This window comes from Notolabrus celidotus, chromosome 12 (genome assembly GCF_009762535.1).
Source record: "Notolabrus celidotus isolate fNotCel1 chromosome 12, fNotCel1.pri, whole genome shotgun sequence".
In the NCBI taxonomy this organism is placed as follows: Eukaryota; Metazoa; Chordata; class Actinopteri; order Labriformes; family Labridae; genus Notolabrus; species Notolabrus celidotus.
The window spans coordinates 26,033,728-26,060,453 of NC_048283.1; the positions used below are offsets into that span (position 1 = coordinate 26,033,728).

The 26,726-nt window shown below is 40.0% G+C and overlaps 2 protein-coding genes across 5 annotated transcripts in view; one reads left to right on the forward strand and one right to left on the reverse strand.

Moving 5' to 3' along the window:
- The window catches only part of LOC117822296 (neurocalcin-delta A), a 63,368-nt gene extending 50,214 nt beyond the window's left edge, over nt 1-13,154 (forward strand). For all 3 annotated transcript variants that reach the window (XM_034696956.1, XM_034696955.1, XM_034696954.1), the window contains 3 exons: nt 5,898-6,003; nt 8,463-8,582; nt 10,972-13,154. In XM_034696956.1, coding sequence (XP_034552847.1) covers nt 5,898-6,003; nt 8,463-8,560 — 204 coding nt within the window. In that variant the 3' untranslated portion in view covers nt 8,561-8,582; nt 10,972-13,154. The remainder of the gene's footprint in view (nt 1-5,897; nt 6,004-8,462; nt 8,583-10,971) is intronic.
- Nucleotides 13,155-14,793: 1,639 nt separating this feature from the next.
- Nucleotides 14,794-24,859, reverse strand: LOC117822295 (grainyhead-like protein 2 homolog). 2 transcript variants are annotated; one of them, XM_034696952.1, is made up of 15 exons: nt 24,504-24,859; nt 23,480-23,666; nt 22,980-23,390; nt 22,847-22,902; nt 21,500-21,758; nt 21,247-21,358; nt 20,020-20,114; nt 18,162-18,320; nt 17,995-18,052; nt 17,734-17,873; nt 17,599-17,636; nt 17,321-17,415; nt 16,262-16,347; nt 16,072-16,136; nt 14,794-15,562 (listed from the first exon to the last, which is right to left on the reverse strand). In XM_034696952.1, exons 1-15 carry the CDS (start codon nt 24,515-24,517, stop codon nt 15,448-15,450), a joined length of 1,890 nt encoding a protein of 629 aa, XP_034552843.1. In that variant the 5' UTR covers nt 24,518-24,859; the 3' UTR covers nt 14,794-15,447. The 2 variants fall into 2 exon arrangements, with proteins under 2 accessions (XP_034552843.1, XP_034552844.1); XM_034696953.1 differs by having other exon boundaries at nt 17,321-17,412; nt 24,504-24,858.
- Between the last annotated feature and the right edge of the window lie 1,867 nt (nt 24,860-26,726).

Below are 26,726 nucleotides of genomic sequence, written 5' to 3' on the forward strand. Positions count from 1 at the left end.
CCAAATAACAACAAACATTATTCTCAGACTCTTTCCAAACAGAGCACGTCTAGACCGTACTCTATGTTCAATAATTAACAAAGACCCAACCGCAAGACAAGATAAGATCCAGTCCAATTTTACAGAGAGAGAGACGCACATGATAGGAAAATCAAAGGTGGAAGCTTATACCTTATATTTCCCCACACCTGTACAAACATAGACCAGCAGTTGAAATCGCATGCGTCCATGTTTTGTATGCACACTTTCCTCTATTTGCCATAGTGACAAGGAGCTAAAGCTCATTCCAGCAAGTTAATGGTCTCTCCTACAGAGAGTGTGTAAATGCTGGTGATGCTCATAATTAGCCGTGCTGTGGAAGTAATTGAACGAGAAAGATTGCATCCAGCCTTGCTCATTTTCTTTGTATAATGAAAAAATCTCCCCAAGATAATAAGGGAAAAAGCTGAATGCAGGAAGACAGATAGAACTGTCTCTTCCAGTCATCAATAGTTGATATCCAACCTCTGTCTTCCTTTCATCTGAAATGGGTCGTTATCAGCACCGCAGACGGGCCCAGAGTGCAGTTCATTGTCTTGATTGGCAAAGGAAGGGAGACTGCATTCACACTGCTAATTCAGTGAGATAGAGCGGGTGAGAATAGTTCACCTCTCGCGCTGCTCAGGCGAATAAAGTCACCATGGGAAACATATTCATCTGTGGTGTGAGGGAGAGGAGAGGCTCTGTGTGCTTATTGTGTGTGTTTGCAGAACAGCTCAGCTCGCCATGTACGCGCAATTTAATTACAACAAGTGGACATCCTCCCTCCCTCTTTTCCTCTCTGGCTCATTTAAACTCTTTCTCTCCCCCTCCGTCTCTTTCTGCCTTTTACGATGTGGTGGAGTTAAGAAGAAAGGTAATAACATATATGTGATGATGCTCTCCTTTTGCCTCTCGTTCTTAAGTGGCCAGGTTTTTGTCTGCAGCTGTGGCTCCGGATCTTTGTCCTTTTTTTCTTCTATCCGTCACTAAACTGTCGCTGAGGCTGTTACCGGCTCCACAGGAGACGATGTTATGTTCTTGTCTGATCCCTGTTGAACTGGTATGAAAGAACTGTCTTGTTTCTCCTTGTGGAAGACAGACTATAAAATGGTTTCCCCTTCTCAAACTTAGAGAGGTTCTATGGAAATAAAAAAAACATTTTAGTAGCATTTAAAATTCAATCGTTCTGCATTTCAAGTCCATATTAAAACTGTAATTCAATTTATAGTGTTTTTTTTCAAAATGAATCTTATGAATACAATGAAATGTATTTTATTATCTTTACTTTTAGATTGCTGCACAGCTGCAGGAGTACGGTCTGACACCCGGACGTAGAGACAGGAGACAGCTTTAAAGGGCTCATTCTGTGAAACACAGTGTTTACTTTTCAAAGGAGAACACTGTTAACATGAAGAAGTGCATGCACATAATGTCAAATCAGTGTCAGCATGGTGTGCAGTTATTCCGAGATAACTTTTATTACTCCCTGATGTCAAATGATGCTCGGTTAATGTGACAGCATTTTCACTTTTCAGCAGTTTGGTTGCTGCCTCTTTTAAACCGATCCTTTTTGTGTGAAGGCAAAAATCTGTCAACCTGAGGACTTCCTGAGGTTTCCACACTGTTGACTGGCCTGCTATCATGTTCCACCTATTTAGCAAGTGCTGTTAACTCCTTTGAAGTTGTTTCAGCCACAGCTCTGTGGTTATTCGCACTCTCCAAAATAGAGCTCTGTCGGCTTTTGTGAAGCGGTTGCTCTCTGACATCAACCTAATTAGCTGCATCCGTAAGTTTAGCTCGTAGGTAGTAGCTCAAACTCAAAGTACTATGGTGATATTTTGAGTGCATGTTACTTTTGACTCGTCGACGGGGCTGTGTGGGAGATTTTTAAAGTGCAATGTAAATTTAAAGTGCAGTGTTTTTGTTTACCATCATGGTGTCAGCAAGAGCATGGAGATCCAGCCGTGACTAAACTACAGGGTGACAAAAGTGACAAAATAGCATGCAAATGTTATTGTTGTCACCATTTTTTGAGCTTTATTGCACTGCAAGCCCTAAAAGATATATACCTACTTCACAGACACGAGAAGAGGATAGCCTGCAGATAGGAGGCAATATCCAGGTAGTTTTCATTGCTAAAACTCTGAGAGAAGTACAGACAAACTTTGAAAGAGGCACAAAAGGAGACAGACAAAAAGAGAATAAGGACACACCAGCTGGCAGGGTGTCATTTGTGAAGATAAATTAAAGAAAGCCAATGAAGTTTCATTTTTGTTGTGTGGATACAGCAGGAAAAAAAGATCAACCTGGAAAACACGCGTCAGCATTATTCTGCCTGAAACTTCAGCCACCTCAGACGAGTGTGAGAGATAAGACTGGTCTATTCAGTGTTTCTGATCTGTCGCCAAATCCTCTGATCAGACTAGTTGTGTTTGTTTGGGTATGAACTGTTTCTGACTTAGTTGTCCGAAGCACTCTGGTGTCAATTTGAAGTCCAAGTAGTATTGACCAATCATGATTCGGCCTGCCTTGGTTGTATAAAGAGCGCCGATGCCGTCTCTCAACTTAAACTCCAAGTTTCTTCACAGACTGGAAACTGTCAATCTGCTGAAAGAGGATCGGGTTTAGTTTTTAAAAAGATGACTAATACCAGCTCTGTTGACAAATCCTGAGTTCTCCTGAGAGAGGAGGAATGGTGAGAGAAAACGTAACGTCCTTGAACTTTTCACAGCCATGAGTGTCTGCTTCAAACCGTCACAATAGTCTGTTCAGCTGTAGGTTTCACCGACCTGAGAATCTCTGCTGTTTTATTGATCATTTAAATGTTTATTCCAGCAGAAGGTGCTTCTGTGCATGCCTCGACTCCACCACCGTAGTATGCCAGTACCAACTGAGGCCGTATTTTGACTTCACTTGACTAATAGGATGCTTGGACAACTTGAACAAACAGGAGAGATATTCCCACCTGGTGCGTGCTAAGCAGCAAAGTAAAAGCTATGTTAGTTGGCACGTCGTCCTCATCGTCCTGTTGTCTCGCTGCATAAAGATGGATCAGGACTTGCTGGTCCATCTTTGTCTGGCTGTCGTTCATCAACACCACATTGTCAGGGCTCTCACTTCAGTGATGTGATATCTATCCCACAATCCTGTTGGCCTACTCTGTCTATGCCGCTCATAACATCTACTTGATGGGAGGGTTTGAACGCTTCACAGGCAGTGATTGCACAAACTGGAGCACACAGAGTGATGAAAGTACTAAAGTAACTATTTAGTATAAATTCATCCCATTGCTAGCATAATGTCCAGTTGAGCTGATACATTGTACATGATGTTGAGCTGTTGATATGTTCCCTCTGCAGCAGCTGCTCCGTAAGAAACCATGCACATACATTAAGATGGTTTTCATATAGCTCATCCCCAAAGTGGCCTCCTCACACACATTTAAAACTCAAGGGAATATTTTCAACAGCATGACAGTGTGTGGGATTAAGTACAAATACATAAAGAGCGTGTTATTCAGAAGCTCGGCTTCTAACTGGTTTTAACAGACAACATCACATCACTCCTGTCCTGTCTTCTCTCCTCTTACTTCCTGTGCGTTTTAGAATAGATTTTAAGATTTTACTAACCACTTTTAAAGTTTGCCTGGGTCTCGCCCCAAACTACATTACAGAAATCCTAACAAATTACGAGCCATCTTGCGGCCTTAGATCCTCAGGTGGGGCATTTTTGGTTGTTCCAAAGTCGAGGCTCAAATGTAAAGGGGATCGGGCTTTCTCCATCAGAGCCCCTCAACTTTGGAACGACCTCCCCGAGGAGATAAGGAACGCAGAGTCAGTGACATCTTTTAAATCTCCTCTTAAAACCCATTTTTACAGACTTGCTTTTATGTGACTTCATCCTTCTAACTGCTTTCACTTCTATTTTTAAAATTATTTTTAGTTTTTATCAAACTAAATAATTGTTTAAATTTTATTTGATTATTTATTGTTTTAATTTATTTTCAGTTTTTTCATTTAGTATTTTAACGTTCCCAATTTATTGTTTTCACTATTTCTAATTTTCCTGAAGTGATGTCGTCCTCTCATTCTGAAAACCTCTTTTGTTGTCCTTTTAATGCTTTTATTTACTTAGCCAATTTTATTAATTTATTTTTATTTTTATTTATCTTATTTATTTATCTTTGATAAACCTCTTAAACACTGATTTATTGGTCTATTGTCACACCATTTCACTCTGTTTAATTCATGTATATCCTTTTTAACCTCATGTTGTATTCTGTTTTGCATTGTTAAAATTCCTCCTTTCTGTCTGTCAAAAGGTTTACTTTGTTATTTGAACCATGCTTTGTTAGTGAAAGCACTTTGTAAACATTTGTTTTTAAAGGTGCTATATAAATAAAGTTATTATTATTATTATTATTATTATTATTATTATTATTATTATTATTATTATTATTATTATAAAACAGAAGGAATAGGTAACTCACTTCAGTGTTGTGGCTCATTCATGAGTTCTTCAATAGTTTTTGGACACAGATGAGCTCTGGCAACAGAATAGTGAGTTCTGAAAAAGTCTGTCCTCCCCTTGCAGCCTTGAATGTAGTCAGAGATATTTAGGGCGCCGTGCTCTCTCTATAATTTCTGTTCTTGTTGGTTGCTTGTAATTTGGGGATTAAAACCAAATTGCATTGGGTTGGTCTGGATTAGACCGAATGCTAAATCCCTGACATGTACTATTGGCTGCATGTTCTTCACACTCTCCGTAGTTTAAAGGATGGATTAATAAGACCTTCCTCCAAACTGAAATTAAGACTGACAATAACCGAGGCTGCTTCATGTTCTCGGGCTACGGTGACCCAGAGCTGAGCCGCCCTGCTACTGTGGAGCAGAAGTCATAAGCAGAACCTATTTAAAGCCCTCAGAGCACTCACTGTAATCACAATCAGCCCTCCTCTGTTCACGTGTCAGCTCCCATTCCCCTCATATCCACCTCTTTATTAGAAACACAGAGAATAGGCTGTGATTTCACTGTTTACCATCAAACCACCTGCAACGCAACAAACGCAACGCTGAGGAGACGCAGCACTGTCTCTGCTCCACACGCAAATACATTCAATCAGAGATCAGAGGAGCACTGTCTGCAACATGTAATCAACTTATCATCATCTGAAATGCTGCATTAGCTCTGGGCTGCAGAGGTTATCCTGTGCACATCAGGGTTCAGGGTTATGGATTATAAGCCAGTTACTTAATGTACGCTTATAGATACTGACCCGACAGTGGACATAATGCTGCTGTTTACAAGAGGATTAATTATATTTGAGAAAGTAGGGCACATAAGTGGATATGTTAAATTCATGTATCAGAATTCCTATCTTGTATCTTGTTAGTCCGGACATGATGGGGCTATAGCTACTGTACATCCAATAATTAAAGTGGAAAGATACAGGATATGCAATAAATCAATTTCTACGCCATGTAATCAAGGAAACATTTTTGCAGCTTTGCAGCATTTAGCAAGTTACAGTGGCAAGGACAAACTTCCTTTAACAGGCAGAAACCTCCAGCAGGACCAGACTCATGTTAGACACACATCTGCTGAGACCGTGTTGGAGAGAGGAATAGAGGGAGATGATAGTGGTGAGACGGATAGTAGTAGTTGTAGCAGCTGGAATCTGGCACGTCCACAGCAGCAGATGAACCTACAAGACAAGGGAGCTCAGGGACTCCAGAAAGGTCTATGGTTGAAGTTAGTCTTTGAATGCATCACAAAGCCAGTGTGCACATGTTGTTAAACGTCTCTCATTAGATACACATTTTTTGAGACTTTCTTTATAACTACTGATTGTTTGACCTCTCTTGTGTCTCTTTTAGGCGATCTATAAGATGGTGTCGTCTGTGATGAAGATGCCTGAAGACGAGTCGACACCTGAGAAGAGGACGGAGAAGATCTTCAGGCAGATGGACACCAACAGGGACGGTAGGATGAGTTTATCTTCCTTCATGATGGTGGAGTTTGTGACACGTTGTCTGGTCTTCAAGACAAAAAGAGCTTAAAGCTTGTCGCAGCCACCTGGCTCACCAGCAGCTGTTATCCCTGTCCACTACAGAGGCACTTGTAGAGCCCTCCACTCTGGAGCATCAGTTTACTAACTACAGAAATCACACCTGACCTGAGGTGGTAGTTGCATGCATCACACTGCAACTGTAGATACTCAAAGAGGATGGATAGTCCTGAGTGAAGGACACAGGAAAGAAAGGACAGGAATCTTCAAGTCCTTGAGTCTGACTTGTTGATATCAGACGATGTCCAGGATTGTACCTCCTGACCTCCAGAACCATCTTCTTCTCTACAACAACACCAAACAAATCAAACCAGATTCATTAGTTTATTGAGCGATGGTTTTCAGTGGTGAAAAGAAAACAATGAGCGTTTTAAAGCTTGTCAAAGCCACCTGGCTCACCAGCAGCTGTTGTCCCTGTCCACTACAGAGGCACTCGTAGAGCCCTCCAGCCTGGAGTATCAGTGTACTAACTACAGAAATCACACCTGACCTGAGGTAGTAGTCAATCACAATACTCTGCTACCGAGGATGATCATGCAGCACAACACTCCAGTGATAATCCTGAGCAGAGCACACAGATAGGAAAGGAGAGGAATCGAGAGGGGGACAGGGAGGAACCATGTGGTGTGAGCTCATGGGGGGATGAGGAAGGAGAGGAAGGTAGAGGAAGAGAAAAACGGTAACACAATACGAGTGAAGGAGCAGACCTGAGCTGTTTCACTTTTGCTCTCATGACAATCACGAAGAGTGAGCATCAATGGCGGTATGTTGAGTCTCTGTGCTCAGTGTGAACAGGAGGAACAAGAGGCTACTCAACACTGCCATCTGTTGGTGAAAAGTCATTGTTAGGATGCACAAGTTCAGTTATGAGAACACCATGCAGCTAGAGTTTTGTTTCATTTCAATAAAGTCCTGTACCAAAACAATGAACATGTTTAAACCCAAGACACTTCCAGCTACGACTGTCCAAGGTTTTTAAAGTCTGTCAGTCTCTTGGTTCTCACTCATCGCACTGACATGGATTGGAAATCTTATATCATGAGACACATTTTTACTGTAGAATATTACAAAAAATGTATAAATCATCTCATTTAGTGACATTATTGTTTTATTTGTCAGAGCAAGCGATGTCTTTGATTGGCTTAGTTTAATGAGTTGAAATACAGTGCTCCTCTGTGTGTTTTGCAGGTTGTTAAACTTTGTTTGGTTCTAATTTATAAAAATTATGGGGAGAAAAATGTATATGGTAATTATTCAATAAGTGATGGTAAAGTAAGACGAGTAGGTATTTCTCTTTTTTAACAGAGGTGTTTGAGAGGTAGATATTAACTTTCTCTGTAGGAAATCAGAGTGAGTGAACAAGATAGGTACAAATTTCTATTTTGGTGTCAAATAACATTGACAGAGAACTCTAAAAATGAAGGTAAAGTATGAATAATATGAATGATTTTAAAGTAGAAAATGTGTAGGAGTCCGGGGTATATGTGTTCCTTGAACCTTTTTAAAACATGCATCTTCTAGAGATTTTAATTTGTGTCACACTTGTTCTTACAGGTGCATCTCCACAAATTATAATACTTTGAATCAGTTACATTTTTTAAATAAGATATTTAAGAAATTATTTTAATTTTGATTATGGACCACATCTACAAAAGAAGATAAAAACTTATGAAAGTATTTGAATTATGAGTTTGAATTAAAATATTCAAACAGATTAAATATCATGTATTTCTTGGTCAAGCTAAAATTACTACCACATGGTTTGCTGACCATGATATTCCTGTCCTTTGTGAGTGACCAGCCAACTCTCCTGACCTGACCTGACCTCCAGAAAGTATCTATGAGGTGATTTCAAGAGGAGAAACACGAGAAACACCTCATTCAAAAAATACAGACAAGCTAAAGACTGCTATTAAAGTGACTTGGGCTACAATAACATCTCGGGATTGTCTTGGTAAAGGAGCCCCAACCAAATATTAAGTGTAAAACAAAATGTTTTTTTCAGAACAATCACATTTCTGTATTGTAAATGCTTGTTTTGATTGATGTCAGGAAATATTCTGATCATTTGAGATACAGGATTTCTGATTTTCACAGACTATACGCCAAAATAAAAAAAATCAAAACAAAAAAAGGCTTGAAATATTTAACTCTGTACGTAATGAAGATGGAATTGATGAAATCTTAACTTTGTGAATTAAATTGGGGGGGGGGATCTCAAAGTATTCTAATTTGTTTAGATGCACCTTTTATATGAAGAGGCTTGTTTCCTCAGCACCTTCACTGTGCCTTAGTTTCCTTCTATACACTCACAAGTCAAAATAAAACTATAAATTCTCTTCTGAAGTTGGCTGCTGCTGTTTGTTTTTTTTAGGTAAGCTGTCTTTGGAGGAGTTCATCAAAGGAGCGAAGAGCGACCCCTCCATAGTCCGCCTGTTGCAGTGTGACCCCAGCAGCGCCGGACAGTTCTAAACCCGAGGCATCAACACAATCTGTAAGACCCAAATCCAGCTTTTGCACCTGCAGTAGAACTATCAGTTAAAGCTTCTGCAAACTTAACTTTCTGAAAGCAGGACTGTGCTGCGAGTTCAGCTGGGTGAGAATATGAAGGCGGTTGATGGTGTTAGTTTGAGAAAGAGCTGTTAGCAGGGAGGCGGAGGATCAGCCCCGGGAATGACGGTGGTTCTCCTACGAGCAGCCAAGCCTCCCGGGCTGTGATGATTTCTGCTAGAGGGAAGCTGTTCAGAGCCTGTGAGCGCCGTGCAGGATGTGGGCTGGGTCATCCACCGTGTCACTAGCTTTGTGACTGATTGTATTTCATGGACTGGTATTAGAGACTTTGTGGGAGGTGGTCTGTTATTTTGGAGCAGTTGTGGAAGGTGTTGATGCTCTGAAGAAGCTTCTTACATTTAAAACCCCCATGTGTAGGATTTCTGAAGCACTGTCTGTGGAGGCACTTCTTGTAAAGATTCCAAGTATTCTCTTATGAAACCAAGTCCTTTCCAAAGTTTAGACCCGAGCATCAGTGTTGCCTCTTCACGGGTGTTTTCAAAGATTTAAAGGATCCCTCAGCCGCCATGAGAAGTCGAGATGTAGTTCTTTACATTTAACACAGAAGTTGATTACTGAATAAAAATCAATCAGAAGTTAAGGCTGCTTTCATGAAACCAGGCATCTTAAGTACCCAGAAACAACAGCTTTACACTTCTGAACTTCAGGGATGTTTTTGAATCTCTGTTTGAGTGTTTGAACTTATCAAACAGGTTTCAATAGTTTGAAACAGAGAGGATAGAAAATTCTACTGCGAGTGCTTAAAAGGTCATTTAGTTGTTATTCTTGGTTACTGTCAGACTCCTGCTTGTTATCAGCAGTGTTTATATAAAATGACAGACTTGATATTCACAGGTTTTATCTGTCTTTACTCAGACCTTTGGAGTAGCTGTGATCAGGCATGAGCCCTGCAGTAAAGTCTTTTGTGATAATAATAAGAATCATAATATTAATAATAAAAAACAATAATGAATTAATACATAATAATAATAATAATAATAATAATAATAATAATTCTTAAAATATTAATGGAATAATAATCATAATCATAATGTAAATAATATGAATAATAATGATAATAATACATAATAATAGTAATAATGATATTATAATACTCATTATAATTGATAATAATAATAATGATAATTATACAAAATAGTATTAATAATAATTAAAAAAAAGACTATATACTCATAAAAATGATGCTAATAATAATTATAATATAATGTAAAAATAATAGATAAATAGTAATACTACATGGTAATAATGATAATAATAATAAAATATACATAAATAGTAACATTACGTGATGATAATAATGATAATAATAATAATAATAATAATAATAATAATAATAATAAAATACATACATAATGCAAATAACAATTATTTTATTATTAAATATTAATCATGATAATAATGATAGTAAACAATAATAATAAGTTTGCTATAAAGCTGCTGTAAGCAGTTCAGTGATTTGATTTCAGTGGATTTAGTCTGCTGTGATCATCATGAGATCGTCATCTCAATGATAAATCAAAATCAAAATTAACACGTACTTGGACAGTCATAGATTATATATTTAAAAATAATTCAGATGTCAATCAGACAAGAGGCCTGTTTTTGTTGTCTTCTCAGAAAGCCATGTGTAGGTCATATCAGCATAATCTACATTCTAAAGGACAGTGTAGTCACTCACCACTCCGATTTATTCTGAGCCTTATAGTTATTGTACATTCATTATTCTGAATGAATCACTGAGTGGTCTGAGTTTAAGGATGTTATGGGGACAAGTTTATTCTACTTCCGCCTCTTTTTCAAACTGCCCTTCGTTCTTAATATTTGCCTTTATTTATGGAATTTAAAAAAGAAAACATAGAAACAATAAGAAGATGTAGTGTTGTAGCTTTAGCAGTAGTTCTACCAATGGAAAGTGTACCTCAGAAAGGTCGGTGAGGAAGATTGATGAGCGCAGCAACAAAAAATAACTCAACATGCTGAGGGCATTTCTGTGCTCATGGCACTGAGTGCTGAAAAGGCTGTGCTGGGTTGGTTTGGTACAGAAAATAGGGCAAAAACACTGTTAGTGGACACAGACCCTTACTCAACACAGACAAAAAATGTAATCTATTATAGCAAGTTTATTAAATCAGGTAATAACTGATGTCTGTATTGAAATGTAATTTGTCAATAAGTGCACTCCTGAGGCCTTGAGCAGGTAGCACCACCAGGGGAAGCATTTTAGCAAATAGTACCTGGGTGTGGGAATCTGAGTGCCATGTCATGCAGTTGTTGTGTGTGGATACCATTAACCTTTCTCTGTCTCTTTGCAGTGCTTCTATGGGTGACTCTCAATGCCCTTAACTCTCCACTAAGGAGCAGACTGATGAAGAATGACAAGCTGATGACGATGAAGATGAAAGGTTTTTAATATGCACTGAGGACTTCAAAGATGAACAAACAGAGCCACATATTCCAGTCAACCCCCCCTGAGCTATTTATGTAAACCCTCCTGAGTTCAACAAAGACTGAACCTGAACCTAAGCTTCCAGATCCCTCATCCCAGTAACAAAAACCTGCAGATTGTAGTTGATGATGATGATCCCTCAGTCCTCCTTTAGGCATGTCAGAGTAAATAGAAAGATCACAGTAGGTTGTAAATACAGCATAAACTGGAGTCTCTGTATCTGTGTCTTTGCGTGGCTCTCTGTGCCATCCAAGGCTCCAGCAGGGGCCACACAGACCCTCTGTCATCTGTATGTGTATCATAGACAGAGCGTGTGCATGAGGCAACGAGAAAGAGAGAGAGAGGAGATGATGGTATGAAATAACAGCTCTCACTGTAGGTGGTATTATTTAATCTGCAGAGAGGACTTGTGAAGTTTGTCCTTAACTCAGAGCGAGTACTGCTTTTAGTTTCCTTTTTTTCTACTGTGAGAATGTGTACGTGTGTTTATGTATTTTGCAAACTTGGTAGATTTTGTTTCTTATTTTGTGCTGGGGACATAAATTACATGAAAATGTAACATGCTACGATGCAAAGGCGCCCAACCCGGTAGTTTGTTTTGTGAAATCTCACTGATGTAATGAAGGATGCAACACATCCCTTTAACCATCGTCTGTCCCGGTGGTTTTCACATCAGTAACATTTTAAAGTTTCAGAGAGGCGGGGCGTCAGAGCGCTCCTGCTTAGGGAGGATAGAAAACTAGTCCTTAAAGTCTGAGTACAATGTAGATATATTAAAGTGCACCTCAAATTGTAAGTCCAGATTGCTCGGTTCATAAGAAATGTTCGATACTTAAAAGATGTTTATTGAAGCTGTTGCAGAATGTTAAGCATGCAAGCCATTTCCATTTCTGACACAAATATGAGCAGAGATTCTTCTTCGAACTTCCCTTTTAGATGTTTTTAAATGCCGCATGTTGAATCAGTCGTGAACAGTGGGCCGCAGAGGTGAACAAACTAAATAACACGTATGCATGTGACTTAAGCGCATGTGTGTTCTGTGTATTTTTATGGATATCAGCAGCTATTTAGCCAGTCACAAATCCAGCTCCGTGCCTGCTTCTGTATGTTAGTGTTTTCATCATTAGTACTACCAGTAGTCAGTGTTACTGCAGCGTATTGACTGCCAAAGCTGACACATCCTAGGGTTCATATGAACAGAGGAGTTTTAAGAGGACCACAATGCACAAGAATCTTTACAAATGAAGACACGGCTCGGTCGTCACAGCCGAGAGCTTTTTTTCTAAGTGGAGCTGATTCATTTTAACACTGTAACAGATGTACTCAGAGTTTGATCAGTTCTTTAGTCGAGATGCTGAGTACATTTGCATCAAAACAGAATACAGTTTACAGTATTACAAACAACACGTAGCATTCTTATAGCACACATCGGTGCTACCATCTAAATATGAATCCAATAAACTCAAAACGAAGGATTTGACCCCACCTCTCCTTCTATTTTTACCTTAAAAGAACAGAAGAAGTGAAACAAAAGAAGTGTCCTCCCTGAATCTTAGAAGGACCGCTGTGAGTCTCACCTGAATGTAACTGAGCCCTCTGCAGGGTAGAACCAAGCTGTTTCACTTATTACAATGTTCTCCAACACAAAGTTTTGAATGTTTTATAAAAGAACTGCTGTTTATTTCTTGTTAAGATAAAAAAAAAGATGCAGACAAACAAGCCCAGAACAACTACTGCAGTGATACTGTCACAATGTGTTGCTTTTATTGTATTTTAAATGACCTTGTCTTGTTTTTTTATAAAGCTCCTTCAGGTGTAACATTTCTAGCATCTTGCGGTTAAGTGCCAACTTAAACAAAAACAGTATTGTATAAATTTATACTGTACAATTGTTATCTGTTGAACAAAATGTTTGTAATTGTTGCATTTTGTAGGTTTTGTATGGTATCTTGTATTCAGTGACTGCAGTTTTGGAACACAGAATCTTGTTTTTTGGTCGACTTTCAAAGGCAAGAATTAAATTTACAGTTTAATGTGTGCAAACATGAATGTGGTGTGTGCTTCATGTTATCACTGACCGCATGACTGAACAGATTTAATACGTGTTAACTTGTTGCAAGAATGCAGATATATCATATCAATAAAAAAGTGTGCATCTACACTACCAGTCAAAAGTTTGGAAACACCTTCTCATTCAAGGGTTTGTATTAATTTTAATTATTTGAAACACTGTAGATTAATACCAAAGACATCAAAAATATGAAAGAACATATATGGAATTATTTAATTAACAAAAAAGTTTTAAACAAAGCAGAATATGTTTTATATTTTAGATTCTGTAAAGTAGCCCCCTTTTTCCTTCATGACAGCTTTGCATACTCTTGGTATTCTCAGTCTGCTTCATGAAGTGGTCTCCTGGAATGGTTTCTAATTAACATGAGCATTGTCAAGAGTTCATTTGTAGAATGATTTGCCTTCATAATGTGTTTGAGACCATCAGTTGTGTTGTTCTGAGGTAGGGTTAGTACACAATGGATAGCTCTATTTGACTACTGTTGTAATCCATATTATGGTAAAATCAGATTATTTCATAGTTTTGATGTCTTCAGTATTAATCTACAATGTTGAAAATAATTAAAATAAATAAAAACCTTTGAATGAGAAGGTGTCCAAACTTTTGACTGGTAGTGTATGTAAAAACAACTATTAAAGGTGACAGTTAGCTAATTTAGAAACAACCAGAGCTCTCTGTCCTTGTAGACTACTTAAATCACACAGTCTCTTTTCCAGTTGTTAAATGATCCCCACACTAACAATCTAGAGTGCACACATCACAAAAAAGTGCTTTTTTTGCAGACTGAGAATATAAGCCAGATTCTAATACAACCCCAATTGCCTTAGAGTTAGTGATAAAAACACAATGTGATTTAGAGAAATCATTTAGAGAAAGAAGAGGATCACAGATACAAGCCAGTTTCCTTGGAAGGTTGGCTTGGCTCAGCCTTAGAGATAGGGTCAGGAGCTTGGAGCAGAGCCGCTGCTCCTACGCATCGAAGGGAGTCAGCTGAGGTGGTTCGGGCACTTGATGAAGATGCCTCCTGAATGCATCCGCCTGGATTGGAGGCCTCGGGGTAGACCAAGAACTCGGTGGAGGGACTACATATCCCAACTGGCCTGGGAAAATGTTGATGGAAGAGGGATGTCTGGGTCGATTTGCTTAGACTGCTGCCTCCGCAACCCGATTTTGGATAAGAGGACGAAAATGGATGGACGGATTGAAATATTTTAGAATGTGTATTAAATTGAGAATAGTGCAAAGACGACCAATCAAATGTTAAAATGGAAAAATACTCGTTTAAAATTATACCAGTAACATTTTTTGGAATGCAGGGGAGACGTTTAGGTCATCAATTAAGCATTTAGTATATTATGTCTTGTAGCTGCATTTATTACTGCTAATCTAAGCTTTTATTTGTATTATTATTATTGCCTTCATTGACAGGACAGCTGAAGAGAGACTGGAAATGTGGGGAGTAGAGAGTGAGGGAGGACATGCAGAAGGTTTCTTTATATACAACCACAGTGCACCCTAACAGGAGAGATGGATGAGCAGATTTTAAGCAGTAAAAAAAGGTATTAAGTAAAACAACTTTGGTTAAATATAAAACAAATCAGTCAAGACAGTCACTACATATAAAACTATATTTATTGGCAAATTCAAAAGACTTTACTTCATGGAGTTTGAAGCAAGTGTAGGTTTCAGACACTCGGTAAATAGATGCTAACTCTGGAAATGCAAAGGAAAAGAGTGACTGAAAAGAGCTGCAGTCGTATGTGGTAGCTGGGTCTTCAGTGATCAGTGACACTAACGAGTCTAATCTCTTCACTGAGAATGAAAGCAATAAATCTATGAAGGGAGAACGGTTTAATGATATCCTGGGGATGGCAGTCTTGTTCTGTAACAGTGTAATTATAGAGTCTGAGACCCCAGCATGCCACCACAAGCTGGTAACTCTCATCCACTGGCACCAACTGGAACATTAAGTATGCAGTAAAAATGTGTAATCAATAAACAATGACATAAAGAAAGATCGCTTTGACTTAGAGACTTGACGTGAAACGGGTACATCATAAAATGGTCACATATGTACAGAACAATACAAAAGCACCTTATGAAGTTATGTCAAAGCGTCTATCTCAGGAGACACAACAAGTTAAAACACTGTACACTGCTTGTCTTTGAGTGTTCCCTCCCAGAGACACAAATCTGGGAACTTCCACATGTTTTCTCGTAAGCAGCTGCTTCATCCTTGCGAGGGGAAAGCGTCACTCCAAAAAAACATCAGATTTCTGACAGAGTGATGTGCAAGGAGTCTGCTGAGCTCTTCATGGCCAGGATGAATGTGTCCTCATTGGAGTAGTGCTGGATGATGTTATCATCCACATTCATCAGGACCCTGAGGAAGACAGGAACATGAGGAGGAAGATAGGAACATGTTCAAAGCATCAAATGTTTGTTTTTTGGATGACAATTTTCAGTTTCAGCTGATCCTTTGCCTGTTTTCTTTCATATTCATATCAAATATCCAGAAACATATCAGAGAATCTGCCTGAAGTACTGGCACAACACTTTTTCATTGGCTGGCTTTTTTCCCTCCAGCTTTTAATCTGGTGGCGATGTGAGGTTGTCGTGTGTGATTAGAGAGCTGTTGGGTAGATTATCACGAAATTAGATCCAGATTTTAGATCCAGAAACACCCTCAGGAGATTTCTATGAATCCACCTTTGTTTCTTACTAAATTACTGCAGGACTAACGACAGCAAATGTCAAAATGCTAACAAGCTAAACAATAATGGCAAAGATGGAAGATATTATAGCTTCTTAGTTTTAGTTTAAGAGCAAACTTTGTACCTAAGCATCCATAAAAGCTAAAGGCTGAAGTCTTACACAGTTCAGCATACTTACCCTTTTTTGCTCTTCTGGTAAACTTTGTTGATTTTGTTAACAGGCAGTGCATATTTCTCTGAGATCTGTAAAGAAACAGCACATTTTCAACATATTGAAACACCTGAAGCCCTTTCTTAATGTCATCATTCATTTTTTCAAAAAGAGCCGTTTGAGGCAATGTGACCGAGAGAGATAACGCAGTACTCACGGCCTCAATCAGCGCTCTGAGCGTCGGGGTGTGCAACATCAAGGCGTCAAACACATCATCGCTCTCCTTTCTCACGTACAGGAGAACTGAGTAGGCGTGGAACAGACGAGGTAAAGACATTCATTCATTTATTCAGTGAAATAGTGAAGCAAAAATAAAGATGTAAAGCTTTGTATTTTTGAAGTGGGATTGTGTGAGATACTTGAAGTAAGCTAGTTAGCTGATCCATGTTATTGGCGAAACAGAACCGAAGCTAAGCTATCCACTACACCGTTGCAGGTAGGCCACTTGTATCACATAACGTTGCTAATTTTAAGAACCTTTGGATCAGACTTTCTTAAAACTGGTTGTGTGGCAACTTTCCTTTTTGATAAAGCTTATAGTTAGGGCTGGCTCAGGTTCAGACCAGCTCTTAGTTATGCTGCTATAGGCTTAGACTGCCTGGGGGACTGACACTAAGATCCTGTCTTTCCCTTTCTCTGCCTAACTCTTCCTTTAAGTCTTCCTGTCCCATTAAAGTTACTAACCATAGTCCTTTCTGGAATCCCTGAGCTCCTTTGTCTCGTAGGTTCTTCTGCTGCTGTGGACATGCCAAACTCCAACTGCTACATCTACTACTATCCGTCTCACCACTATCATCTCTCTCTCCCTCTCTCTCTCTCTCTCTCTCTCTCTCTCTCTCTCTCTCTCTCTTCATCTCCCTCTATCCCTCTCTCCAACACGGTCTCAGCAGATGTGTGTCTAACATGAGTCTGGTCCTGCTGGAGGTTTCTGCCTGTTAAAGGAAGTTTGTCCTTGCCACTGTAACTTGCTAAATGCTGCAAAGTGCAAATAAAGATTGATTACAATGGCAGCGCTGTATGGCCAAACTTCTGTGTTGGTACTCAGGTAAGTATCTCATTCAGAATAACTGAGCCCCCACACACCAGAGAAACACAAGTCCTGTACACACCATAGCTGAAATAAGAGATGTGCCTGAAGAATGTAGACTGTGGGTCTTCTCCACTGATTTTTTTAACCACAGCAGCCTTATTACCTGAGACACAGAACATTACACACCTTTCTTTTCCTGTTCCACTTTGGGCTTCTTGGGAAGAGGTGGGCAGGCATTTTTCTCAGTAGGAGGTGACACCCTTTTCACAAGAACACCACTTCTGACACACACACGTGCACACACACACACACACATACACATGATTAACTTAAGGGTATGCTACAGAAAAACAGAATAAAGTGATGATTGATCATTAGACGCTCCATTAAGATATCACACAAAAGAGCTTTGTGCAGCAAGCAGCGTCAAATGAAAGTTAAAAGAAGATCAGAATGAAACTCACGCCTCTCTGTTGATCTCCCCTGAGTTGAAGGCAAACACCTGTGAATGGAGTCAAAGGTGAACGTGAGGCACACCACAAGACTGGACATGCTGTGTGTGTGTGTGCATGACCATGAGACAGGCAAAGACTCCTCACCTGCCCGGCTCTCTTCAGGTTCCCAAAGTGGACGTCAGGAATGAAGAGAACCGGCTGTGAGTCCAGGTCCGTCACGGTTTTTAACAGCGTGTGATCAGCCCTCTTAACCGGAGAGGTCAGCCCTGAGCTGCTGTTTTTACCTGATCCAGAGAGAGTGGGTTAATTATCTGCTTTTAAGGGGAGGTGCTTTGTTACCTTGTTTGTGTGGATTTTAAATCAAGCTCATCAAAGTCTAAAGAAACTAAAAGGATCTATTTTTACCTTTCACCTTCTTCCTGAGCTGCTTCTTCTCCTCATCACGAAGCTTCCTCTCAGCACCCTGCAGACCACACAAGATGCAGAATGTAAAGAAAACAAAAAACAGCTGACCCAAGTTGATCTCATCCCCACAGACCAGACAGCTGACAGCGCCAACGAGACATCCTCACCTTGTCACAGAAGACCTTGATCTGAGCAGAGGCCCTGTGGATAGGTCTGCTGCTGCAGCTGTTGTAGCTGTAGGTGTCTATCTGGATAATGAGAGGCATCCCTTTCACACCTTTCTGTGAGGAGAAGTCTGTGCTTAAACAATTCACAGAGATGAGGACCTGGAAAACAAACGTCATAAAAAGAAGAAATTGTATCCTCTGATTGGAGCTTTTGTCTTTTTGATTGTTCAGGGTTTGATTTTAAAAAAGTATCCTCATATTGAAACAGCTGTACCATAACATCAGTGCATGAAAAGTGGTTAGAAAGGAAGCACAGTGGGATGTGAATACTGAACTAAAAGGAACAGTGTGAGAATCAGAAACGAGGAAATGGATGACTTAATTCTCTTAGCGGGGAAACATCGAATAGTATGGTTAAGTCTTTTCCACAATCTCCATCCGGTCAGTTGCAGCTCTTTATCTTTAAAGCCGGTCTGTCTCAGTTGAAGAGTTAGAGTGAAGGATCACTTTGTTCACTGATGACTCTCGACCTGCAGCGATGAGCGGGAAGGTCATGAGATCATGACTCACTTCAGCAGGCACAGTTCACAGGCCAGAAGTAACACTCAGAAATGCAAATATGTCCAACCACCTCTCAACACTCCTTCTGCTCCATGTTTTATAGGCTGACAAACAGGCCTGAGAGTTATCTTTATTCAGAGGTCCGTGTTTCACTTACTGAAACAGTGCTCTAAAGAAATCCAAGTCTTTGCTCCAAAGCTCCTAAAATATGAAGCTAAGCCTTTAAGAGGTCACAACACCTCCCCCAAATCGCAGAACAATCCATTGAGTATTGAAAACTAAGCGTGCACTGTAACCACACACACTTATTTATATAATGGAAAAGGTTCCCATGATTCAGGATGACACTCACTCAATGCCAAAGCATTTAAACCAATATAAACTTCTGATTAGGTTTCTGGTTAAACGGGAAAAACAGCCCGAGCAGCAGGTCAACAGAGACAACTAACAGTAAAGACTCCACACCACTACTCAACAAAAATGTTCCCACTATGCAGCAATTACAGCATCGTGTCTGAACCTGCAGAGGTGAGAGCTGATTGCTGGAAAAGCCTGGAGCCCAAACGAGCCTCCTACACACCTCTACAAACTGACACCTCCACAGACCTCAGCCGTTTCAATTTCTGCAGTAACACCAGTTTCTGCTACTAGTGACCGTGTGTGTGTGTGTGTGTGTGTGTGTGTGTGTGTGTGTGTGTGTGTGTGTGTGTGTGTGTGTGTGTGTGTGTGTGTGTGTGTGTGTGTGTGTGTGTGTGTGTGTGTGTGTGTGTGTGTGTGTGGGGGGGGGGGGAGGCTCGTTATGACGTGTGTCCTGTGTTCATGAGCATTCACAAATCCTCCCTCTGAAGAGAAGAGTTCAGAGGGCAGCGATAAGTGGCTGCTCAGTGCCATCCACTCAACACACAAACAGAGTAATGCTGCAGGAGGCTTCTACACATGACACATTATTCCTCATCACAATGAGGATGATGTTTGTTGCCTCGCAACAGCAGCACTATGCCACAACAAAGACAACAAAAAACAACAGAACCGATGATTTGTAGAAAAAATTTCCTTTTTGTCAGAAGCTTGGACGTCTCTTCTGTTTAGAAACCACAGAATTTAGATTGCACAACATGAGGAAAAGGAGAGGAGACAGCAGGGACATGGGAGCCCACACATTTCCTCACTCTGGTGTTCTCTTCACCTCTATCCACCTCCACCTGACTGCCTGCAGACTCTCGTTCTGAACAGAGGCTGAGGGTCACTGTGTGCAGTACAACAACATAATTTCACAATTCTCCTCCTGTTTTTTTACCTTGGCTTCTTCGCCCACATCCCATGTAAAGGAGACAGCGTTATACGCAATTTCCTCCACATTCCCGATCATGCTGAAGGTCTCTTTGTAATCAGCTGCATGAATCAAGAAGAGGAGAAGAGAGGATGTCAGTGTTAGTCAGTAAGGCTCAAAAACAATGATGTCAACACACTGAATTCAGGATAAAAATCCCTTTAATTAAAGGAATAGAGATGTTGTCAAGAGTGAGAACAGGCAAGTTTTTGTTTTGCAGTAAAACGGCCTCTGTGACTAAGTATTAGCAAATAACCTATCATGATATTGTTCTTTCTGAATCATCGTTGCTGGTCAGGGCGAAGCTAAGTTGAGTTTTCCAGCATTGTCTGGGTGTGGTGCATGAGTAAAAGCAAACAGCTAAATGAGTCCAACCTGACTTTATGCAGACTTTTTGTTGCCAGGGCTGAAAAACAAAAGTCAGAGCTCAGTCGGGGGGAACCAATGTGTGAACGCAGCAGATAATGATCTGAAATAGTCACTGTAAAGGTGAATGTAACCGACAATTCACTTCCGCCTGCTTTGTTCTCTTTATTGCTACAACTCTGACAATCTCCTGTTGTGTGAAAAGCATTCTTAGAAAATACCCGGACCTGAATTATTTGAAATTATTCAAAAAGCATCAAGATTTCTCGAGTGAAAGGGGCTTTAGTGTTTTCAAAAGAAACAAACCTGACAGTTTCACCGACTGACAAAGCTTCAAAAGAGTAAAAATGATCTTGAGGCCACATCCTAAAACATTTAACACCATGTGAGCAGAAGAAAACACAACCTATCGTTGCACTGGCATGAACTCGCCATGAACAAAACCATCAGAGTGTCTAACACCTTTGCTTCATTCCATTAAGAGTTTTTTTCCACCACAGGCTGGGGCCTGTCTCTTGCTGTTCATACAGGATATGGCCTCAGTCCAGGCTCCCACCAATTCCTCCCGTCAACGTTCATGCAAATGTAAACCCATGGACTGTCTCTTTTTGCTCAGCTGGAGCTGAGGAGTGACAGTTATTCAAATGGTGTCAGGTTTCAGCTCACAATACGTTTCAGGATTGTCCTGGAGGCTCTTCTAACTGTCTTTTACTGCAGTGTTTTTGCTCAAGTTTCAAAATATTGTCTGTTTATGTAGGCCTATTCCCCTCCTACTCAACTTATAGTATGCATGCATGTAAGAGAGGAGAGTAACAAGGATCATCATACCAATATCCAGGACTCTCTGTTTCGCAGTGTGCTGCCGGGAGTGCCAGTATTTCCAATTATTTAGCTGCTCATCTCTGCATTTGTCGTCACCAAAGACAACCATGATAACACTCTGAAGGTGGAGCACAAAAACAAAACATTTTACAATTTAAAATGTGTTTAAAACTGAATAAACAATGAGTAAAAAAACATATTACATGTATAGAGAAGTAAGAAGATAGAATAACTGTTGTATCTATCTCCCTTCCCTCACCTGTACAATACTGTCTTGCTGCAGCTCAGAGCCTCCCATGATGCATTGCTCTCCGCTGGATCGGCTCCCATTAGGCCCATGTGGTAGCAGCAGCCCTCTTTCCAGCCCTGTGCTTCTGGGCGGATGTGAGGACAACATGCAGGAGGCCTTCGACAAGGTCAAAGCATAAAACTGGCCCCTGTTCAGGTAAGCCATGGGTCCACTTCCCTGCCGCGGTCTCAGTGACATGCTGGCCTCCAGACGGTACCTGAAACTGTCGCTGTAACAAGATCCATGAACAGAACAAACCTAGTGATGAATATATTCTAAGAGTACTGTGTTCACATCCATGTCTGATGAGAAACATTACTAAGCCACACTACAGCATGGTTGTCACATTCTTTCATTACCATTAACACAGAAAATAATGCCCGACATACAACCCCAATTCCAAAAAAGTTGGGATGATGAGTGAAATGTTAATCAAAACAGATTTTGATGGTTTGCAAATAATTTAAATCCTATATTTCAATGAAAATAGTGAAAAGACAACCATGTTTTATGAAAAGTATATACTTATTTCAAATCTGATGCCAGAAACACAAATCAAGAAAGTTGGGACAGGGACACAAAACACTGAAAAAGTTGTTACACCATGAGGAACTTCTACCAACTAATTAAGTTAATTTCCATTTTAAAAGATTGCTCCTCAACGTTAAATTGCAAGGAAGTTAGGGATTTTATCATCTACAGCACATAAATATCACACAGATGTGTGTCTAACATGAGTCTGGTCCCGCTGGAGGTTTCTGCCTGTTTAAGGAAGTTTGTCCTTGCCACTGTAACTCGCTAAATGCTGCAAAGTGCTCTGCTCATGGTGGATTACGATGAGATCAGACTGAGTCCTGTCTGTAAGATGGGACTGGATCTTATCCTGTCTTGTTGGGTCTTTGTTAATAATAGAACATAGAGTACAGTCTAGACCTGCTCTGTTTGGAAAGAGTCTGCAGATAACATTTGTTGTTATGTGGTGCTGTATAAATAAAGATTGGTTGATAACATCAGTAACAGTCTGTCATTCATAGATTGCTCAATGGACAAGGCCAAAAATCAAGACTGGTTCAAACTGTATTATGCTATGAGGAAACCTTATATGAACAGGATACATAAATGCTGGCAACTTCTTTGGGCCAGAGCTCAAGAGATTTAAGATGGACTGAGGCAAAGAGGAAAACTGTCCTGTGCTCTGATGAATCAAAATTTGACATTAGTTTTGGAAATCAGTACTAGAAGTGTCTGGGTGCTAAACTTGCCTGCCAAGGGGTCTGTATGTTTAACACTTCCACTTATCTGTGAGTTTTTACTTACTTTGAGAGGCTGTATTGGAGTTCTTCAACCCCCAAGGAGGGACCTGTGTTGTACATCTGTTTGAATGACAAAACATGATGTGAACCACAATTTGAGTAGAAAATGTTGCTGGATTTTAAAGCAAGAGATATACCTCTCCTTCATCTTCCTCACACAGACTGTCTGGGGTGCTCCTCTGCTCATCTTTTAAATACCGTGCCCCGGGCAAATTAAAGTGGCTCTGTTCATAAAGCATCCTTTTTGGCTCACTGGGTTCTTCTCGGTAGGAGCCTCCAGAACAGGAAACTCCCATGGAAGTCTGGCTCTCTGACTTGACCAGAGCCAGAGCCAGAGCTGCCCCGCCTTCCGCTTTACCGACTCCTTCTCTGGAGTCCAATGAGAGGCAAGTGGTTTCATACTTGGAGCCGTGGTATTCTGTAGCAGTGCTGTGGTTTAGGGAGAGGTTGACAGGCATTGATCTGAGAGCCTGAGGATGGTGGTCTAATGTCTCCAAGCTGCCACAGTTATCAGGTCCACTGGAGGTCCGTCTCCTCTCTCTGGGAACCTAACCAGGTTAAGAAAGATAAAAATATATGATCAAAAATGAATCTGATTTATCATGGTGTGATTAAATCATCGTTTTGACTGCCACACCTTGTAATAGTCATACAGCAGCCCCAGTGCTGCAGCGCTGTCCTCGTCTCCATTGATGCTCATCATGGCCTTGGTGGCGGCAGTCAGTGGGTTCTCCAGGTAGCTCCTCCATGCCTCGTCATCGCTGCTGAACACTCTGCGAGAGGAGGCCAGCACTTCATTTGGTACCACCACTACCAGTCGCTTACTGAGAGGATGAAAGAACAATGACATGGGACAATGAGACATGTTGTGACTGCAAAACCCATCTGTCATTAACAAAATCCAGCGCTGCCAAGCCACCAAATCTGCCTCAGGCTGGTTCTCACAAGACTCTGTGTAATTGCCACCTTCATGAGAAGTCGACTTCTGTGGAATAACTTTTTTTATGTCACGTATAATTTACATACTGATTCAGGCCTGTCATTTTTTTAAACATCATTCAGGGAGATTGACAGGAAGATGTGTGTAAGATTCAAGTTTTTCTTGGGCAGACATTAGATCTGCTATCAACATTGCAATGAGGCCAAGTTCTGTTTTACAAGTGTTTTCCTGTTTACCCAAAATGTATCATGTTAATTTAGAGCAGACTTGCATTAATATCAAATCATCTATATTTTATGTTTTACTTTCATACAAATTGTGCTGCAAAAATGATCATTCACCAAAGTTGTAAGTCATAATATCAGTCAAAAAAACTTTTTTTATTTCCTCTCCTTTAGTTCTGTCACAGGTAAGACATATTTTAGATATATTTAATCTTTATGTTTAACTGCATCTAGGTGAATAACAGTCACATTTTCATTCTGAAATTTTATCCATAAATTACCCTTATGTTATGTTGGTCTGCAGTGATGCATTTAGGACAACTCTTATTGAAAATGTTAAAGGAATTCATTCTTTTGAGAAAACATTTTACTTGTTGAGTGACAAAACATTTGCTACCTAGAACAAAGAGACAACAGCTGAACAATTTTTTATGTACCATTAAAAGCTGGAGTAAAACTGGCACCTATGAGTCATAAGAGTAAGATTTTGCACTTACCTGTTCAGGTCCATCTTGCCTCTGGGACTCCCTGGAGTTTCCTTGGTCTTCTTGGAGAAACAGGACTTTCTAGCTGGTGCAGAAAGTTTGTGTGGGATACTCCAAACCTAGGCGTGCAAGAGGCTGGCTTTGTTTAGCTTCTCAGTCAAAACAACCAATGGGATCATCTGTAGCCTTCCCTGATAAAATATCAACAAGCGTCTGAAGTCTGAGTTTACACTGACTGGAGCCTATAAATGCTACATCTCCAGAATTTGCCAGTTTTCTTTTCTGGTTTGGAGGAGCTGATAAACTCAGAGATGAGTGCTGCAACATCTGAGAAGGCAGGATAATAAACAAGGAAACGAAAGTTGTTGTGCTCATTGGTGAGGTGATTGTGCACAGGTGGAGCAGGTGTGCTCCCATTGGTGAATAAAAAGGGGAAGAGCTTGGCATGCTGTGAGAGAAAGGTGAGCACGCAGATTTGGGGTAGAGGATTTAAGCTCTGTTACCAGCTGTACTTTCACTTTAAGGAAGTCCGAGTAAGAAGGGTCAATAATGAGTGTCACACCCTTTCACACTTAGTGGGACAACTTTTGAAGGGACATAAGTACTGAATATATATATATATATATATATATACTTTCCAACTTTAATAAGAGACAAAATGGGATTTACAATGAAAAACACACTACCTCTTATTAATTTAATTACCGTGATAGTATAGTATAGTATAGTATAGTATAGTATAGTATAGTATAGTATAGTATAGTGTGGTGCTTGTGGCAGAAAACCCAGTATAGAATAATTTTATCACACATAACAGCAAACGTTCAAAAGCAGTCCTGAATGTGTCTGAATTAAGGCTCCATGTCTCCACAGTCTCATCAGTGGGCTTTAAAATTTAAAATGTTAATGTTATATTGGAGGCTGGCCAGTGTAATGAACACACTGCATGTCTTTAGGAAAGAAATGTGCTTCTTTTTCTTCTCTTCTTTAAATTAACTACTGACCAGCAGGGGGCACATTGTGACTTAAAGCTGTGTGAGTTCAAACCTGGTTTAACCATCCTTATTTTGCTAAGATAAGGCATCCTTCACATTGTTTTAATATTACACATTTTGATGGAGTAATAGCCTTCAAAGGAAATTCAAGATCAGAGTGAGATCTTAATAAAGATTAGATTTGATTTGACTGTTCTGACAGCAGATGCAGCTTCATGTGAGAAAGTCTACAACCAACCAAAAGTAGCACATTAAAGTTAATTACTTCGATGTAGGTGTTAAATCAGTAAGTTTAAATCATTTCAAACATCAAAGGCAACTAAGTTATAGAAGAGTAACTGATTAAAGTTTCTTTCCACATGTAACAAGTGTAGAACTGCAGTGGAGTGTAGATGGATACAGAATACACTGCACACTGATGAAGACCACCTGACCAGAATATTTTGAATGAATGAATGTTATGCTATAGTAAATGACTAAATAATTAGCATTATTTTAATGTGAAATATAATCATAGTGATGTATCTGGTGTAAGGAGTTGATGTTCTTATGCATGCTTATAATGTAGGTTAGACATTTCCTCTTTTGTTTTCATGCTCATCTAGGCAGGCTTTAAATGAGAACATTCATGTGCTTCAACAATCAAAATTTAAATATGATTAGCTACAGGACTCTTTGCCAAATGTGGTTTATATAAGAAGCAGTAGACTAGACATTAGACTACTAATGAGTCTAGTGTAGGGTGAAGTGTGTAACACAGTCTGCGTTGGAGCTCCTGGTGAAAGTTATCCATGTTAATCCTGGTAATGGGCTAGCTTGTGCTGTGACACGTTCTGGGGCTCACATTGATGACAGATCTGATGAAGTGAGTGTTATTGCAGAGCCTTGTGCAGACCTGGTGGCCGAGCAGCAGTCAGATCCCTCCTTTAAGGAGTTGCTGGAGGCTGTAATCCCTGTTGCAGAACTGAAGGTCAGAGCATATGGTTTTTGTTGGTGAGAAGGGTGTGGGAAACCAGGGGTCCTCCAAAAAGCTTTATTGTGTTAAAGGGTTTAGGCACAGAATGAATTTAGCGGGTGAGCTAGCAAAGCAGAAGTTATGGTTTATGACAGACAGGATGTGCAGCTGGTTTTACTGCCAATAGTGGGGTCTCCCTTTAAGGTAAGTTCTCAGGTCCCCATCCAGTGTTCTGACAGACTTCTACAGAGAATTTGATTTCTACTCCAGAACGGAGGAAGAAGT

Bases quoted from the DNA above. Each gene is read 5' to 3' on its own strand.
- LOC117822295 (XM_034696952.1), bottom strand. The intron at 21,759-22,846 runs GTAAGTAAAAAC...ATCTTGTTACAG, and splicing joins CTCCAATACAGCCTCTCAAA to CGACAGTTTCAGGTACCGTC. The intron at 18,321-20,019 runs GTAAAAAAACAG...TTTGTTTTCCAG, and splicing joins ATGTGGGCGAAGAAGCCAAG to GTCCTCATCTCTGTGAATTG.